Below are 19,049 nucleotides of genomic sequence, written 5' to 3'. Positions count from 1 at the left end.
CTGCGTACGATGTGTCAGTTACATAGAGGATATCGTACAAAAAACAAGGTCATTTGGGGTTATCTCAGTGAAAAGATCCAGAGTGATAAGAACTAAACTGTAACTTAACGTGTGGATGGAAACATTCTACATACCTGGAAAGTTTGGTTTCACCGGAATATTTCAGATTACCACACTCTGCCTGCAGTCTCTCTTTCGCCTCCCTCAGACGCACTATTTGTTTCTCATTCTCCAGTTCCAACTCCTCCAAGTGTTTTAAGGTCTCCCTCTGCATCACAAAGCGTTTCACTACATCCTAACCAAGAAGAGAGCACAGACTGAAGCCAGACAGCCTCAATATTCTATACATTTCAAATAGTCACACAAACAGCTCCCAGTATCACATTCGCCTGCAACAGACATTATTTTTATGTTTTATTCTGTGATTCCATGGTTCCGATCACTCAGGTAGGGGAGCCAACCCTTCCCATAATTCCAAAAAATATTTTAACTTGACCAGAAAACTACAATTATTCTAAAGTGTTTCTAGAAATTGAGCAAAGAACCATATTATTTGGGGCAGCACGGTAGCCTTGTGGATAGCACTGTTGCTTCACAGCTCCAGGGTCCCAGGTTCGATTCCGGCTTGGGTCACTGTCTGGGCGGAGTCTGCACATCCTCCCCGTGTCTGGGTGGGTTTCCTCCGGGTGCTCCGGTTTCCTCCCACAGTCCAAAGATGTGCAGGTTAGGTGGATTGGCCATGATAAATTGCCCTTAGTGTCCAAAATTGCCCTTAGTGTTGGGTGGGGTTACTGGGTTATGGGGATAGGGTGGCGGTGTTGACCTTGGGTAGGGTGCTCTTTCCAAGAACCGGTGCAGACTCGATGGGCCGAATGGTCTCCTTCTGTACTGTAAATTCTATTTCATCTCAAAATTGCTTTCACCCTCCACTTGCGAAAATGGCAGAATAACACGATATTATTGTCTTTAATACATTAGACTCAAACTAGCACTCAGATTCAACAGAAACTGAACAGATAGCAGGAAAATAGGATATAAACATCCACGATGAACAAGGAGAAAATCATTTTCTGAAGTTGATGTTCTTTTATTTTTCTCACAGTCTACAGGAGCTGCCCGCCTGGCGGGGAGCATTCCGGGAAAGCAGAGCCCAAGTGCAGTCGGGCCCCTTGCACAGAGGCTGCGGATCAGTATCTGGACTGGAGCCATAGCTGCACAAATCCTTGAGACACACCTCTCCCCAAGTGCCCCTCACCTGTACATCACTAACACCGGTCACAGTTTTCATCCATAAGAAGGATTCCTCAAATGTAGTGAAGGCCTTTTCCTCAGTCCCAGTTTCCTGTGTTGCTGGTCGCTCAAAGTGCAGCTCATCAGAGTGAGCAGCTACTCGCATTGCCTGAAAGACGTCACCACAAAACAGCTTATTATCACTCACAGACTTGGATAAGTTCTCCAATGATCTAATGCTGCTTTTTCACAAGGTCAGGATCAGCCACGACTATTTCACTAGAGCTACAATTAGTCAGATTGAGATATTTCTATTCTGAGATGACCCTCACTCCAAACCAAATCAACATTGAAATCGAGGTACAACATCATTCCCATCTGTATGATCTGGCTGCAGGATAGTGAACGCATTGATGCACAAACCCCCAGGGCGGGATTCTCCCCGCTGACAGCAGAATGTTGACGCCGTCGTAAAAACTGGATAGTTTAACGACGGCGTCATCGGACCGCTAAGTGTAGCGATCCTCTGCCCTACAGGAGGCCGGCACGGCACTGGAGTGACCCACACCGCTCCAGCTGCCGATACCGGAGTCTACTGGAGAATCGGTGGACCAGCGTCGGGGCGGCATTGTGCGATTCGCACCCGGCCCAGCGCTTCTCTGACCCGGCATGGGCTCAGAGAATCCCGCCCCCAGTTCCTGGCTCCAGGTGATCGACGTTGCCTTGGTTGTCAGGATTTATTGGGTAGTATGACAGAAGCAGTATCCTGACTGAACTGAGATTGGTGGGAGTTCAATTATTAGATATCGATATTACCATCACTCATACAGAAAACAGAAGACATTTGATAAAATACATGGCAACGGCGAGTGAATCACTTCTGAGTACCAGTCCTAGCGCCAGTGCAGACCAGGAGCAGTTCTACTGCGGCAAAAGAACATAGTCTCCCAAACGGAGAATCCTGCCCAACATTTCCCACCTTATTAAAGGAAGGAAGTAAATGTGTTGGGACCGAGTCAGAGAAGGTTTTTACTAGAATAGCAGCTGGAATGGGCAATGGTTTATGAGGAAAGACTGGACAGGCTGGAGTTAAGAAATGTAAGAGGCGATTTGATTGAAACGTACAGGATACTGAGGGGCCTCGACAGGGTGGATGCGGAGAGGATGTTTCCTCTTGTGCGAGAATCTAAAGCTAAGGATCCGTGTTTAAAAATAAGGGGTCACTCATTTAAAATTGAGATGAAGTGAAATGTTTTCACTCGGAGAGAGAAAACTCTCCAGAACTCTCTTCCTGAATAGGCAGTGGAAGCAGAGTCTTTGAATAAAGGCAGAGGTGGATAGATTCTGGAAATCAAGAGGGTGACAGGTCATCAGGGGGAGGCACGATGGAGATTTGAGGTTACTATCCGACCAGCCGCGATCTTATTAAATGGTGATGGGCCGAATGGCCTACTCCTACCCCTTGTTGTATATGTTTATGCACAATGTATATGCGGTAATATAAATATAGCCATTTCTCATATGTATATTTATTTATCGTATATATGCACCAATAAAAGGCCTCCTGCATGCTTCTTACCCTCCTCTCCGCACGCTCTGCTTGTGTTCTTTTCTCTTCAGCTAGTTTCTTGTACTCTGCAAGGATCCGTTCCCGTTCCCGCCGCTCCTTATGCATAACCTCCTCGTGCTGCTGGAGCTCGGTCTAGACGGTGTAATCACACAGATACTATTAACCATTACAATATAGGAGGTGGTGTTACAACACAATCGCTAAGTGATATCCTCCGAACTCAGCGTCATCAACACATATATTCCAGAGCCCCCTTTTAAGTTCTGGTTTATGTCAGACTTAGAAGACTTCTCGTGTCTAGAGATACATGAGGCAGGCAAAGCAAATACCTGCATCGCTGTTTCTATAGCTGGCTTTTCCTGGCACAGATTGCTTGGACCAGAGGCTACAGCACTTCCCACCAATAAGGTTGACCAGGAGTCTCTGCTGCTCTTACTACCTGCTATAGGCCGGTCAGAAGGATCAGCAGGTTGATAATCAACCTATTTGACCATGTTATGAATGCAATTACTGTGGCCATCCAGTCCTGGAGTGAGCCTCGAAGCCACAGCTTCTTGCTCAGAGGCAGGACCTCCACCCACTGCGCCCCAGGATGTCCTGTTTAAACTAAAGGCTAATTCTATTCTTACACTGTCTGGTTGCCCCTCATTCAATGTTTTACCTCGCAGCTATATTTCCATGTTCAGTCCGGTTCTCCGTATTATTAACCTAAACCCCCTTCATTTGTTTCATTTTAACTTCCATGTCCTTTACTCATCCAGTTAGCAACGGTTTTCGATACTATTCCTCTCCAGAATGTGTCTACTCTGTACCCAAATCATCTCATCTTTGAAGGCTCTCATGTTCAATTGCAGACCAATTCTGGATTACAATGGGCCTGGATCAAGCCCTTTTTCAACTCACAAAAGTTAACTCCCTTCCAGTTAATTTGTTTTATATTCAATTAGATGTTGCCCTTTACCATAACCATTCTAAATCTGATGATATTATGCTCACTATTCCCAAAACAATTTCCTACAATTTTCCCCAAAAATGACTATGTGTCATTTCAGGCAGGAAAGTTGCAATTTTCCCGCACATTTTTTAGGTGGGGGGGGGGGGGTGGTGATTTGTACCTGCACAGGGGGGCAAGGCTGAAACGCACTGGAAGGCCTGGCTTCTCAGAGATTGGGGCACCATTTTAAAGAATGCCCCTATCTCGAAGTGACAGTAAATGCACTCCCCCAACCAACCCGGCATCGGGGCTTCAGTCCCCACCCCCCCTCCCCGCGGCGCCCCCTCCCCCCCACCACCACCATGGATGGCATGCATCAATTGGCTCTTCCATCAACCTCTCAGTTTGGTAGCTATAGAATACATCCAGGAACATAATCATTCCTCATTGGTTCTTAATTTTAACCAAATATTATTGGTTCTTGACCCTTGTGACATCATCCCTCCCCGGGGCTAGAATAGTTTCTTCGATCAATGTCCCCATCCTCTTTGTCTTTCTTCCCTGTCTTTCCTGAATACTTTGTGGCCAGAATCCCTCTTTCTTCAAGTTGGGCTGTTATTGCCAATTCTAACACGATGCCACGTGGCAACACCAACCGTATTTACCAGTCTGTGTTGCATATTCCAATCACAGGTTAGTTTGCCGCATTGGAGGTCATTTTATAAATTCTCCACCTTGCTGCTGCTCCGATTTTCCTGTCCTTTACCCGTTGTGCTGTTCCAGTCAGGCACAATGCAAACTCGAGGAACTGCTCCTATGTTTCAACTTGACAGATTTCTGAACATTGAGTTGAACAATTTTGGATTGTAACCTCTTTCTGCTGCTGCTCACTCAGGTTTTTCCCCCTCTTATTCCCCCTTTATTTTCACTTGGTTTCCATTGAGACTTTTTGCATTCACACCTCCTCCAAACACCTCTTATTTCTTCACTTGTTCCATTACCACTCCTCTTGGCTTTGTACTATGAAACCTTTTGTCATATAATCTCTCTGCTGCCATACTACCACATACCTACCCATTTGCTGTACATCCCACCCTTTCACCTTCTTCACTTACCCAAATCGTATTGCATATCTAACTTTAGCCAGTTCTGATGAAAGAGCACTGACCCAAAACATTAATTCTGTTTCTCTGTCCACGAGTGCTGCCAAGTCCTCTGAGTTGTTCCAGAATTTTCAGATTTCTCATTTTAGATTAACTCATATTTGCCTTCCCTCTGGTCCCACCTATTTCTGACCTGAATTTTAATGTTATGTGTCTCTTCCAGTCCATTGTGAACCTTGGGTAGGATTTTTAACCCTGACAGAGGCGAGCAGAGGTGGGTGAATACAATTCATGGGCGAAATTCTCCGGAAACGGCGCGATGTCCGCCGACTGGCGCCCAAAACAGCGCAAATCAGACGGGCATCGCGCCGCCCCAAAGGTGCGAAATGCTCCGCATCTTTGGGGGCCGAGCCCCAACCTTGAGGGGCTAGGTCGGCGCCGGACGAATTTCCGCCCCGCCAGCTGGCGGAAATGACATCTCCGGGCGGCGCATGCGCAGGAGCGTCAGTGGCCGCTGACAGTTTCCCGCGCATGCGCAGTGGAGGGAGTCTCTTCCGCCTCCGCCATGGTGGAGGCCGTGGCGGAATCAGAAGGGAAAGAGTGCCCCACGGCACAGGCCCGTCCGCGGATCGGTGGGCCCCGATCGCGGGCCAGGCCATCGTGGGGGCACCCCCCGGGGCCAGATCGCCCCGCGCCCCCCCAGGGCCCCGGAGCCTGCCCGCGCCGCCTTGTCCCGCCGGTAAGGTAGGTGGTTTAATTTACGCCGGCGGAAGAGGCATTTTAGCGGCGGGACTTCGGCCCATCCGGGCCGGAGAATCGCGGGGGGGGCCCGCCAACCGGCGCGGCGCGATTCCCGCTACCACCGAATATCCGGTGCCGGAGACTTCGGCAATCGGCGGGGGCGGGTTTCACGCCAGCCCCCGGCGATTCTCCGACCCGGCGGGGGGTCGGAGAATCTCGCCCCATGTTGCTGATTCAAATGCCAGTTTGCCATTACCTTGGAGAATGCACCAGTTAACAGGTGACTGACGGTTAACTGATAAATTCAAATCAGCTTAACTCTGGTCAAGGCATTGACCTGGGGAATGACCAGTGAGTGGCAGTCGTCTAATTTGTGCCCAGTCTACTTCAGATTACCCTGGCCTTGACCAGACTTAAGCTGATTTGAATTTAAATAAAATTTGGCAGTTAACTAACAGTTATCAGTTAACTGGTGCATTCTCCTTGACAACACTTGTACCAATCAGAGTCCACTTGCCAACAAATCAGCACTCTCTCCTCCTGAAGTACTAACTGTTGTTCTCTTTACACTCGGTATTGTCCTGATGAGTACAAGTCATAAAGCTTCAACAGCATGTTTTTTTTCAGCAATACTTAACTACTGCTTCTCTATTTACCTGATCTTTTCTTACTGCTTTTAATCTCAATTGTGCCTCTATTTTAGGAACAAGCCCTTCACCTGGCTTTAATGTGCCTCGCTGCCTCAATGTTCAGATCAGAGCCAAGAAAATCCCACTCAGGGAATATATTGTTTTCACAAAGTAACCATCCCTGTGGGATGCCTGCTGTCACAACATTAATACTCCCGGGGTGGCCTGGAACTGGGCATACTTCCTAAGAAGCACCTACATAGGATCTCAAATCGGGCAACTAGTAGTTGACACTCGACCCAGGCCTCAGCCTTCCTCATTGTGATCTATGCGCAGTACTACCGACAAAGAAGATCCCAAATTAGATCATGCAATAAACGTGTTGTGTGTTCAAACTTGCTACCTTGGCAGCATCACGGGACAGTTGGGCATCGGTGTACATAGTCTGCAGTTGCTTCAGTTCCTGTTGTTGCTGCAGGATCTCAGCTTCCTGTAAGTCCAGTTTTTTCTGAAAGGTGACACTCTCTTCCTAGAGATTAATTCAAAACAATTAAAAATATCCAGATACCCCCTCAGAACTATGGAATGCTCAATACTAGAATAGATCAAATAAATATTTCTAAATGACTGCTCCAAGAGTTCCATAAGGAAATAAGAATTGTAAATGGGAAAGGCCATATTTGTAAGAAGATAGTTGCTAATCGGAAACTGAATGAACAACACAAAGAGATAGTAAGGAATCGGGATTTGGAATGTTGTTTTGTATGAATGTGAGACACGGACTTGTACAAAGGAGACCAACTTGTGAAAAAGCTTTGAAATGTGGGTTTGGAGGTGACCGCCGTGAGGCATCAGGGTGGCACAGTGGTTAGCACTGCTGCCTCACAGCTCCAGGGACCTGGGTTCGATTCCGGCTTGGGTCACTGTCTGTGTGGAGTTTGCACATCCTCCCAGTGTGTGCGTGGGTTTCCTCTGGGTGCTCCGGTTTCCTCCCACAATCCAAAGCTCCGCAGGTTAGGTGGATTGGACATGATCAATTTCCCCTCAGTGTCCAAAAGATTAGGTGGGTTACAGGGATAGGGTCAGGGCGTGGGCCTAGGCAAGGTACTCTCTGCAATGCTTGGTGCAGACTTGATGGGCCAAAAGGCCTCCTTCCGCACTGTAGAGATTCTATGATCCAATCTGTGCCTGGAAGTTTCTACTTTAATAGGACAGGCCAGGAATGACTGAATTTTGGGTGAGTTATTGATTTGGGATTTCCTCTCCTTAGGTTTTCTCTCTCTCTCTCTGATCTGTACTAGCCTTCCAAAGAGGCCCAACATTTTTATTTGGTTATGCCAGAGCAACAATCCTGAGTGAGTTTCTTCCAGGATGCAAAGTCAATATCAAAATTCTCAAAAGAAAATAACAGAGTCCTTTACCACTTCCTTTAGGTGCACAGGAAGTTAGCAATTCGGAGCAGAAGTCGGCAATTCAGCCCCTTGAGCTGCTCCGCCATTCAATCAGAGCATGGCGGGTCTCTTCCAGGAAAATCCACCTCCCACCTGTTCCCCAAATCCCTTTAACCCACTTTGAAAATCAGAAATATATCTCTCTCCTTCTTGAAACCATTTAATGATTCTGACTCCGCCGCACTATGGGGCAGCGAGTTCCACAATTCACCACCCTCTGCGGGAAGTAGTTCCTCCTCATCTCAGTTTTAAATCTACCGCCTCTCAACCGAAATCTGTGACCTCTCGTTCCAGATTGCCCCACAAGGGGGAAGATTCGGTCCTTGTTTACTTTATCAATCCCTCTTAGTATTTTATACACCTCGATCAGATCCCCTCATCCTTCTAAACTCCAGCGAGTATGAACCCAAACTGTTTAACCTCTCCTCGTACGTCAACCCCTTCACCCCGGAATCAATCTGGTGACCCTCCTCTGAACCGCCTCCAATGCCACCACATTCTTCCTCAAATAAGGAGAGCAAAACTGGACACAATACTCCAGATGTGGTCTCACCAACACCCTTTACAACTGTAACAACACTTCTCTACTTTTATACTCCAGTCCTTTTGCAATAAACGCTGAAATCCCATTTGCCTTTTTAATTACCGGCTGTACCTGCGTACTGCCTTTCTGCGATTCAAGAAAAAAGACACTCAAATCCCTCTGCCCAGCTCCCTCTGCCCAGCTCCCTCTGCCCAGCTCCCTCTGCCCAGCTCCCTCGGCCCAGCTCCCTCGGCCCAGCTCCCTCGGCCCAGCTCCCTCTGCCCAGCTCCCTCTGCCCAGCTCCCTCTGCCCAGCTCCCTCGGCCCAGCTCCCTCGGCCCAGCTCCCTCTGCCCAGCTCCCTCGGCCCAGCTCCCTCGGCCCAGCTCCCTCGGCCCAGCTCCCTCGGCCCAGCTCCCTCGGCCCAGCTCCCTCTGCCCAGCTCCCTCTGCCCAGCTCCCTCGGCCCAGGTCCCTCGGCCCAGCTCCCTCGGCCCAGCTCCCTCGGCCCAGCTCCCTCGGCCCAGCTCCCTCGGCCCAGCTCCCTCTGCCCAGCTCCCTCTGCCCAGCTCCCTCTGCCCAGCTCCCTCCGCCCAGCTCCCTCCGCCCAGCTCCCTCCGCCCAGCTCCCTCCGCCCAGCTCCCTCCGCCCAGGTCCCTCGGCCCAGGTCCCTCGGCCCAGGTCCCTCGGCCCAGGTCCCTCGGCCCAGGTCCCTCGGCCCAGGTCCCTCGGCCCTGATCCCTCTGCCCTGATCCCTCTGCCCTGATCCCTCTGCCCTGCTCCCTCTGCCCAGCTCCCTCTGCCCAGCTCCCTCTGCCCAGGTCCCTCTGCCCAGCTCCCTCTGCCCAGCTCCCTCTGCCCAGCTCCCTCTGCCCAGCTCCCTCTGCCCAGGTCCCTCTGCCCAGGTCCCTCTGCCCAGGTCCCTCTGCCCAGGTCCCTCTGCCCAGACTTCAACTTCCCCAATATTGACTGGGACTCACTTAGTGCCAGGGGCTTAGACGGGGCGGAGTTTGTAAGGAGCATCCAGGAGGGCTTCTTAAAACAATATGTAAACAGTCCAACTAGGGAAGGGGCGGTACTGGACCTGGTATTGGGGAATGAGCCCGGCCAGGTGGTAGATGTTTCAGTAGGGGAGCATTTTGGTAACAGTGACCACAATTCAGTAAGTTTTAAAGTACTGGTGGACAAGGATAAGAGTGGTCCGAGGATGAATGTGCTAAATTGGGGGAAGGCTAATTATAACAATATTAGGCGGGAACTGAAGAACATAGATTGGGGGCGGATGTTTGAGGGCAAATCAACATCTGACATGTGGGAGGCTTTCAAGTGGCAGTTGAAAGGAATACAGGACCGGCATGTTCCTGTGAGGAAGAAAGATAAATACGGCAATTTTCGGGAACCTTGGATGACGAGTGATATTGTAGGCCTCGTCAAAAAGAAAAAGGAGGCATTTGTCAGGGCTAAAAGGCTGCGAACAGACGAAGCCTGCGTGGAATATAAGGAAAGTAGGAAGGAACTTAAGCAAGGAGTCAGGAGGGCTAGAAGGGGTCACGAAAAGTCATTGGCAAATAGGGTTAAGGAAAATCCCAAGGCTTTTTACACGTACATAAAAAGCAAGAGGGTAGCCAGGGAAAGGGTTGGCCCACTGAAGGATAGGCAAGGGAATCTATGTGTGGAGCCAGAGGAAATGGGCGAGGTACTAAATGAATACTTTGCATCAGTATTCACCAAAGAGAAGGAATTGGTAGATGTTGAGTCTGGAGAAGGGTGTGTAGATAGCCTGGGTCACATTGTGATCCAAAAAGACGAGGTGTTGGGTGTCTTAAAAAATATTAAGGTAGATAAGTCCCCAGGGCCTGATGGGATCTACCCCAGAATACTGAAGGAGGCTGGAGAGGAAATTGCCGAGGCCTTGACAGAAATCTTTGGATCCTCGCTGTCTTCAGGGGATGTCCCGGAGGACTGGAGAATAGCCAATGTTGTTCCTCTGTTTAAGAAGGGTAGCAAGGATAATCCCGGGAACTACAGGCCGGTGAGCCTTACTTCAGTGGTAGGGAAATTACTGGAGAGAATTCTTCGAGACAGGATCTATTCCCATTTGGAAGCAAATGGACGTATTAGTGAGAGGCAGCACGGTTTTGTGAAGGGGAGGTCGTGTCTCACTAACTTGATAGAGTTTTTCGAGGAGGTCACTAAGATGATTGATGCAGGTAGGGCAGTAGATGTTGTCTATATGGACTTCAGTAAGGCCTTTGACAAGGTCCCTCATGGTAGACTAGTACAAAAGGTGAAGTCACACGGGATCAGGGGTGAGCTGGCAAGGTGGATACAGAACTGGCTAGGCCATAGAAGGCAGAGAGTAGCAATGGAGGAATGCTTTTCTAATTGGAGGGCTGTGACCAGTGGTGTTCCACAGGGATCAGTGCTGGGACCTTTGCTCTTTGTAGTATATATAAATGATTTGGAGGAAAATGTAACTGGTCTGATTAGTAAGTTTGCAGACGACACAAAGGTTGGTGGAAATACGGATAGCGATGAGGACTGTCGGAGGATACAGCAGGATTTAGATTGTCTGGAGACTTGGGCGGAGAGATGGCAGATGGAGTTTAATCCGGACAAATGTGAGGTGATGCATTTTGGAAGGTCTAATGCAGGTAGGGAATATACAGTGAATGGTAGAACCCTCAAGAGTATTGAAAGTCAAAGAGATCTAGGAGTACAGGTCCACAGGTCATTGAAAGGGGCAACACAGGTGGAGAAGGTAGTCAAGAAGGCATACGGCATGCTTGCCTTCATTGGCCGGGGCATTGAGTATAAGAATTGGCAAGTCATGTTGCAGCTGTATAGAACCTTAGTTAGGCCACACTTGGAGTATAGTGTTCAATTCTGGTCGCCACACTACCAGAAGGATGTGGAGGCTTTAGAGAGGGTGCAGAAGAGATTTACCAGAATGTTGCCTGGTATGGAGGGCATTAGCTATGAGGAGCGATTGAATAAACTCGGTTTGTTCTCACTGGAACGAAGGAGGTTGAGGGGAGACCTGATAGAGGTATACAAAATTATGAGGGGCATAGACAGAGTGGATAGTCAGAGGCTTTTCCCCAGGGTAGAGGGGTCAATTACTAGGGGGCATAGGTTTAAGGTGAGAGGGGCAAGGTTTAGAGTAGATGTACGAGGCAAGTTTTTTACGCAGAGGGTAGTGGGTGCCTGGAACTCGCTACCGGAGGAGGTAGTGGAAGCAGGGACGATAGGGACATTTAAGGGGCATCTTGACAAATATATGAATAGGATGGGAATAGAAGGATACGGACCCAGGAAGTGTAGAAGATTGTAGTTTAGTCGGGCAGCATGGTTGGCACGGGCTTGGAGGGCCGAAGGGCCTGTTCCTGTGCTGTACATTTCTTTGTTCTTTGTTCTCTGCCCAGCTCCCTCTGCCCTGATCCCTCTGCCCAGGTCCCTCTGCCCAGGTCCCTCGGCCCAGCTCCCTCGGCCCAGCTCCCTCGGCCCAGCTCCCTCGGCCCAGCTCCCTCTGCCCAGGTCCCTCGTCCCAGCTCCCTCTGCCCAGGTCCCTCTGCCCAGGTCCCTCTGCCCAGGTCCCTCTGCCCAGGTCCCTCGGCCAGGTCCCTCTGCCCAGGTCCCTCTGCCCAGGTCCCTCTGCCCAGGTCCCTCTGCCCAGGTCCCTCTGCCCAGGTCCCTCTGCCCAGCTCCCTCGGCCCAGCTCCCTCTGCCCAGGTCCCTCTGCCCAGACGCATTTTGAATCCGCTTTCCATGTAGATAATAATTTACCTGACTAACCTTTCAGCCAAAATGGATAACCTCACACTTTTCCACATTAAATTCCATCTGTCAAACTTTGTCCCAATAGCCGATCTCTATCCGTCTGTAAAGTCTGTGCCTCCTCTTCACTGCCTGCTTTCCCACCGATTTTGCTATGTTGCACTCTGCCCCTGCTGGCAGATCATGTATATAGATTGTAAACAGTTGAGGTCGGAGGACTGGCCCCTGCGGCACCCCGCCAGTTACAGTTCACCAACCAGAGAAGGACCCACTTATCCCGACCCTCTGCTTTCTGTCAGCCAGCCAATCCTCAATCCAATCTAGTATTCTACCCCAATCCCCTGCGATCTCACCTTCTGGATCAGTCTTTCATGTGGCACCTTGTCAAACGCCTTTTGGAAGTCTAGATATACCTCATCCACAGAGTCCCCATTATCCACCTTGCTGGTTATGTCCTCATAAAGAACTCAAACAAGTTTGTCAAGCATGACTTACCCTTCAAAAACCATGCTGACAATGATGGATCGAGCTTTGTCTTTCCAAATGTCTCCTCCTTAATGATTGATTCCAGCAACTTCCTCACCACAGTGGTCAAGCTAACCCGTCCATAGTTTCCTACTTTTTTGCCTCTCTCTCTTTTTGAATAGGGGCGTCACATTAGCTCATGTTTCCAATCCACCGGGACCCTTCCAGAATCCAGGGAATTTTAAAATATCATAACCAATGCACCCACTATCTCTACTGCCACCTCCCTTAATAACCTGGGGTGCAGGCCATCCGGTCCTGGAGACTTAGCTGCCTTTAGTCCCATCAGTTTATTCAATACCATCTCCCTTGTGATGGTTATTGCACCAAGTTCTTCTGCATTAACTGTAGTTTTTGGACATTTTTTTATTATCCTCTACCGTGAAGACAGAGACAAAATATTGGTTCAGTGCCTCCACCTCTCTGTGTTCCCCATTATTACCTCACCAGTATCGTCCTCTAAAGGGCAAATGTTTATGTTAGCTATTCTCTTCCTCTTTATATATTTGTAGAAGCTTTTGTTATCAGTGTTTATGTTTTCTGCCAATTTCCTTTCGTAGTTCATCTTTGCTCTTTTGATTTTATTTTTAATGGCCTTTTGCTGAACTTTAAATTTCTCCCAATCTCCAGCTTACTACTAGCTTTTGCAGTATGGTCTGCCCTAGTTATTGCCTTTATGTCCTCTTTGACTTCCTTGTAATAATAATATAATAATTGCTTATTGTCACAAATAGGCTTCAATGAAGTTACTGTGAAAAGCTCCTAGACGCCACATTCCGGCACCTGTTTGGGGAGGCTAGTACGGGAATTGAACCCACGCTGCTGGCCTTGTCCTGCATTACAAGCCAGCTATTTAGCCCACTGTGCTAAACCCGCCCCTTGTTTAGCCATAGAACGTTTTTCTCGCTTTTACAATTCCTCTTCCTCTCAGGAATACACTTTAATTGAGAGGTGTTTACTATCTCCCTGAACATCTGCCATTGTTCCTCAACTGTCCGACCCTCAATTATCTGTGTCCAGTCTACTTGGGCCAACTCTTTCCTCAGGCCTGTATAATTACCTCTGCCCAATGCTAAAACTCTAGTCTGGCACTCTGTCTTCTCTCACTCAATTTGAAATTCGAGCATGCTGTGATCATTCTTTCCAAGAGGATCCATAACGAGAAGACGATTTATCAACCCTTCTTCATTACAAAATACTAAATCTAAAATAGCCTGCTCCCTGGTTGGCTCCATAACATATTGCTCCAAGAAACAATCCTTCATGTACTCAATGACATCTCCCTCAAGGCTATCCTTGCCAATCTGATTAACCCAGTCAATATGCATGTTAAACTCACCCATGATTACCGTTGTGCCCTTCTCACAAGCCCTCATTATTTCTTGGTTTATACTATGCCCCACGTTGGAAGTATTGCTCGGGGGCCTGTAAATTACTCCCACCAAGGAGTTTTTTCCCTTGTTTTTTATTTGCACTCAGATTGATTGAACATTTTGGCCCTTAGTGCCAATGTCATTTATTAATACAGCCTTGATGTATTTATTAACCAATAAAGCAACTCCACCTCCTGGTCCACACTGTCTATCCTTTCGGAATACCGAGTATCCTCGGACATTTAATTCCTGGTCCCGGTCCTCCTGCAGCCATGTTTTAGTGATTCCCACCAAATTCCGAACACTGCATGCATTTAGGTACAAGGTTTTTAAATATGTCTGACTGATTTATCTTTCGTTTGCAGGGTTTTCTTGTGCACTACACTTTTCACACATTCTGACCTCCTGCATTAATCTCTGATAACACTCGGCCTCATCCCTTCATTTAGACTCAAGAAGTTAACTCCGTCTTTCTCCACAGGTGCTGCCAGGCCTGCTGAGTTTATCCAGCATTTTTATTACTATAATATAAATATGCTTAATATTCATTACTGATTAACATGTACTTTCCAGGGAGTAAGGAAAGCAATTATTCAAGCTGTCGCTGTTCCAATTCATCCATTTGCGTTGATGACAATGCAGGGCCTGTGCATGTACCTGGGAAAGGAACCCGATGCTGTGATCGCATTCTCCTGTCTGTCACTATAGTGACCCTGGGAAGTGTAAGGTTCCAGCAGGGTAATGTTGTAGATACCTGCAAATGGGCCTTCAGTTTCTGATACACCTTCATCACGTGCAGTGCCTCACGACATTTCAAATGAGTTTTCTCTAAACGATTCTCCAGTAGCCGCAAGGTCTGAAACACAAAAAGAATTGAGTGACATCAGAGAGAATTTAAAGATGTACTTAACAACTCACTGCTCCATTCGATGAACATGAAAAAAAATCCTGAATTTACTACAAATAACTCAGCACAACGTTTAGTGGCAATGATTAAACTAAAGAGCCAGAAATTACCTATTAGTTTCAATCTAATAGCTTTCCCCTGCACCCACATTGTCGCACTCTCAAAGAAGCTGTCTGTGTGCAGACTGGAGACTGCCTTTCAGTCCCACTGTTTACAGAAGATGTTGCAACATTCATGAAACATTGACCATTGAATCCCCCCCCACTCCCCCAATTCCCATCATTAGGATAATCTGTGAACTGATAGCTTCACCTGTGCATCCTCGGACATGTTCTCCCTGATCTCCTGCATGGTCTTGGCTTCCTGGATGTTCTTGCGGTATTGCCTCTCCAGATCCATCTGACTTTTCTTCTTAGTCTCTGTCACATGTCGAAGAGCATTCAGGCACTTAATCTTCTGACAAACCTTCTGGTCCATCAGCATAATGACATCCTGAGCAATGTGCGAGGGAGGAAACATTTCATTAAATTAATATTTTATTATAAATTGCTACATTAGATTTTTAAAGAGCCTAAATTATACTAAAAACTACGTGTTGGAATATTCTGGGACTGCTCTGAATATTTTTCTTGCACTTGATACTAAAAGCCAAGTTTTGCTCCACAAGAATCGAGTCTAGCTTTACTCCGGCAGAGAGTTTGGTAATGTTGTGTTCCCAAGGGTTACATGAAACAGCTTGTTTACTGGAAAGGCACGTGTTCGCTCACACTATTACAGATTATTCTACCATGCCCTGTGACTTAGGGCACACTCATCAACATTCAAAGTAAAAATTAAACAGGAGCAGAGTCAATCTAATTAGTGAGTTCAGAATGTTAAACTTAATATTACACCTCTTCAGATACAAAAACTAGAAAGAATGTCCCAAAAGTTCCAAATGACAAATTGGCCGATGTTACTAAAATCACCGTCACTCCAATTGTACAGAATTCCAAAGGGCCCAATCCCGTCCCATTATGCAGAATCCCACTATTTAAAAAATAATAATTCATGGAATGTGGGTGTTGTTACCAAGGCCAGTATTTATTACCCATCCCTAATTGCCCTTGAATTGAATGACTTGCGAGGCAATTGCGGTGGGCAGTTAAGGGTCACTAATATTGCAGTGGGTCTGGAGTCATGTGCAGGCCAGACCAGGTAAGGATGGAAGATTTCATTCACTAAAGAGCATTAATGAACCAGATGGATTTTTACAACAATTAATAATTTTATGATCACTAATACTGGGATTAGATTTATCATTAAGTCCCTACAGTGCAGAAGGAGACCATTCAGCCCATCGAGTGGGCAGCCCATGAAAGAAGACAGAGGGTGGTGGTTGATGGGAAATGTTCAGAATGGAGTTCAGTTACAAGTGGAGTACCACAAGGATCTGTTCTGGGGCCGTTGCTGTTTGTCATTTTTATCAATGACCTAGAGGAAGGCACAGAAGGGTGGGTGAGTAAATTTGCAGACGACACTAAAGTCGGTGGTGTTGTCGACAGTGTGGAAGGATGTAGCAGGTTACAGAGGGATATAGATAAGCTGCAGAGCTGGGCTGAGAGGTGGCAAATGGAGTTTAATGTAGAGAAGTGTGAGGTGATTCACTTTGGAAGGAATAACAGGAATGCGGAATATTTGGCTAATGGTAAAGTTCTTGGAAGTGTGGATGAGCAGAGGGATCTAGGTGTCCATGTACATAGATCCCTGAAAGTTGCCACCCAGGTTGATAGGGTTGTGAAGAAGGCCTATGGAGTGTTGGCCTTTATTGGTAGAGGGATTGAGTTCCGGAGTCAGGAGGTCATGTTGCAGCTGTACAAAACTCTGGTACAGCCGCATTTGGAGTATTGCGTACAGTTCTGGTCACCGCATTATAGGAAGGACGTGGAGGCTTTGGAGCAGGTGCAGAGGAGATTTACCAGGATGTTGCCTGGTATGGAGGGAAAATCTTATGAGGAAAGGCTGATGGACTTGAGGTTGTTTTCGTTGGAGAGAAGAAGGTTAAGAGGAGACTTAATAGAGGCATACAAAATGATCAGGGGGTTGGATAGGGTGGACAGTGAGAGCCTTCTCCCGCGGATGGAAATGGCTGGCACGAGGGGACATAGCTTTAAACTGAGGGGTAATAGATATAGGACAGAGGTCAGAGGTAGGTTCTTTACGCAAAGAGTAGTGAGGCCGTGGAATGCCCTACCTGCTACAGTAGTGAACTCGCCAACATTGAGGGCATTTAAAAGTTTATTGGATAAACATATGGATGATAATGGCATAGTGTAGGTTAGATGGCTTTTGTTTCAGTGCAACATCGTGGGCCGAAGGGCCTGTACTGCGCTGTATTGTTCTATGTTCTATGAGTCTGCACTGAGACTCTAAAAGAGCACTCTACCCAAGCCCAATACTCCACCCTCTCCCTGCACTCATAACCCCACCTAAGCTACACATCTTTGGACACTAAGAGACAATTTGTCTCGGCCAATGCACCTAACCTGTCCAGCTTTGTACTCTGAGGAAACCGGAGCACCCGGAGGAAACCCACGCAGACACGGGGAGAACGTGCAGACTCCGCACAGACAGTGACCAAGGCCGGAATTGAATCCGGGTCCCTGATGCTGTGAAGCTGATCTTTTGCGGACTCAGCTCCACTTTCCCACCCAAACACCATAACCCTTTATTCCTTTATTCTTCAAAAATCAATCTATCTTTCTAATTCTAAGCAACTGACTGATACCTTTAGTGCTCCAGGTATGTTGATGTTGAGAAAGGCGGGGACTGTGTAGACATAAAGAATTTAAAATATCTTGAGCTGCAGTGTGAAAAAGGACTGGTTACTTGTCTCATCCCTGGTAGTACATTGTCCCCAATTATGTGGCAGTAAATTTCAATTTTCCAAATACATTTCTCTCCCACAGCACCTTCTGGAGCAAAGCAAACTTCAGAGAATCTCAAAGAGGGGAGCTCTCTCCATGCCCAGGCTCATGGAATTAAATTCAGAGAATTTTAGTTTAATTTTCTCTTTCCCACATTTCACCATTTGCAAGAGGTTTCGAAACCGCACTTGATGCCTCCAGAAATGTCAAGGAAATCCGATAATCACCGTGCCACTTTTATTCCTTAGTGCTGCTTTTTCGCGACTGTCTTGAAATGAATCCTTAACAAGTTTCTCGTCACTCTGAAACACAAAATTCAAATCCATTTCAGTCATCCCAGTATCGTTATGACAGAAAGGTACAAATTTAGATGGGGTGGGGTAAGATCTGATGCAGGGCAGGGGGAGGGTGGTCTCTGCTACAGGGCAGGGTGGTGGGAGCGAGTGGACAGGGTGGGAGCGAGTGGACAGGGTGGGAGCGAGTGGACAGGGTGGGAGCGAGTGGACAGGGTGGGAGTGAGTGGACAGAGTGGTGGGAGCGAGTGGACAGGGTGGGAGCGAGTGGACAGGGTGGGAGCGAGTGGACAGGGTGGGAGCGAGTGGACAGAGTGGGAGCGAGTGGACAGGGTGGGAGCGAGTGGACAGGGTGGGAGCGAGTGGACAGGGTGGGAGCGAGTGGACAGGGTGGGAGCGAGTGGACAGGGTGGGAGCGAGTGGACAGGGTGGGAGCGAGTGGACAGGGTGGGAGCGAGTGGACAGGGTGGGAGCGAGTGGACAGGGTGGGAGCGAGTGGACAGGGTGGGAGCGAGTGGACAGGGTGGGAGCGAGTGGACAGGGTGGGAGCGAGTGGACAGGGTGGGAGCGAGTGGACAGGGTGGGAGCGAGTGGACAGGGTGGGAGCGAGTGGACAGGGTGGGAGCGAGTGGACAGGGTGGGAGCGAGTGGACAGGGTGGGAGCGAGTGGACAGGGTGGGAGCGAGTGGACAGGGTGGGAGCGAGTGGACAGGGTGGGAGCGAGTGGACAGGGTGGGAGCGAGTGGACAGGGTGGGAGCGAGTGGACAGGGTGGGAACGAGTGGACAGGATGGGAGCGAGTGGACAGAGTGGTGGGAGCGAGTGGACAGAGTGGTGGGAGCGAGTGGACAGGGTGGGAGCTAGTGGACAGAGTGGTGGGAGCGAGTGGACAGAGTGGGAGCGAGTGGACAGAGTGGTGGGAGCGAGTGGACAGGGTGGGAGCGAGTGGACAGGGTGGGAGCGAGTGGACAGAGTGGGAGCGAGTGGACAGGGTGGGAGCGAGTGGACAGGGTGGTGGGAGCGAGTGGACAGAGTGGTGGGAGCGAGTGGACAGGGTGGGAGCGAGTGGACAGGGTGGGAGCGAGTGGACA

At 48.5% G+C, this 19,049-nt stretch overlaps 1 protein-coding gene across 1 annotated transcript in view; it reads right to left on the bottom strand.

Annotated features, from left to right (window-relative positions):
• odad3 (outer dynein arm docking complex subunit 3) overlaps positions 1 to 19,049 on the bottom strand; it is a 95,408-nt gene that overhangs the window by 19,871 nt on the left and 56,488 nt on the right. The window contains exons 3-9 of the mRNA XM_072490752.1: positions 17,894 to 17,968; positions 15,073 to 15,252; positions 14,608 to 14,709; positions 6,611 to 6,736; positions 2,810 to 2,932; positions 1,256 to 1,399; positions 135 to 295 (exon numbers count right to left, since the gene is read on the bottom strand). Coding sequence (XP_072346853.1) covers positions 135 to 295; positions 1,256 to 1,399; positions 2,810 to 2,932; positions 6,611 to 6,736; positions 14,608 to 14,709; positions 15,073 to 15,252; positions 17,894 to 17,968 — 911 coding nt within the window. The remainder of the gene's footprint in view (positions 1 to 134; positions 296 to 1,255; positions 1,400 to 2,809; positions 2,933 to 6,610; positions 6,737 to 14,607; positions 14,710 to 15,072; positions 15,253 to 17,893; positions 17,969 to 19,049) is intronic.

The sequence above is a fragment of the Scyliorhinus torazame genome, chromosome 27 (genome assembly GCF_047496885.1).
Source record: "Scyliorhinus torazame isolate Kashiwa2021f chromosome 27, sScyTor2.1, whole genome shotgun sequence".
NCBI classification, from domain to species: domain Eukaryota; kingdom Metazoa; phylum Chordata; class Chondrichthyes; order Carcharhiniformes; family Scyliorhinidae; genus Scyliorhinus; species Scyliorhinus torazame.
The sequence above is the reverse complement of the archived record's forward strand: the minus strand, read 5'-3'. Positions and strand labels throughout refer to the sequence as shown.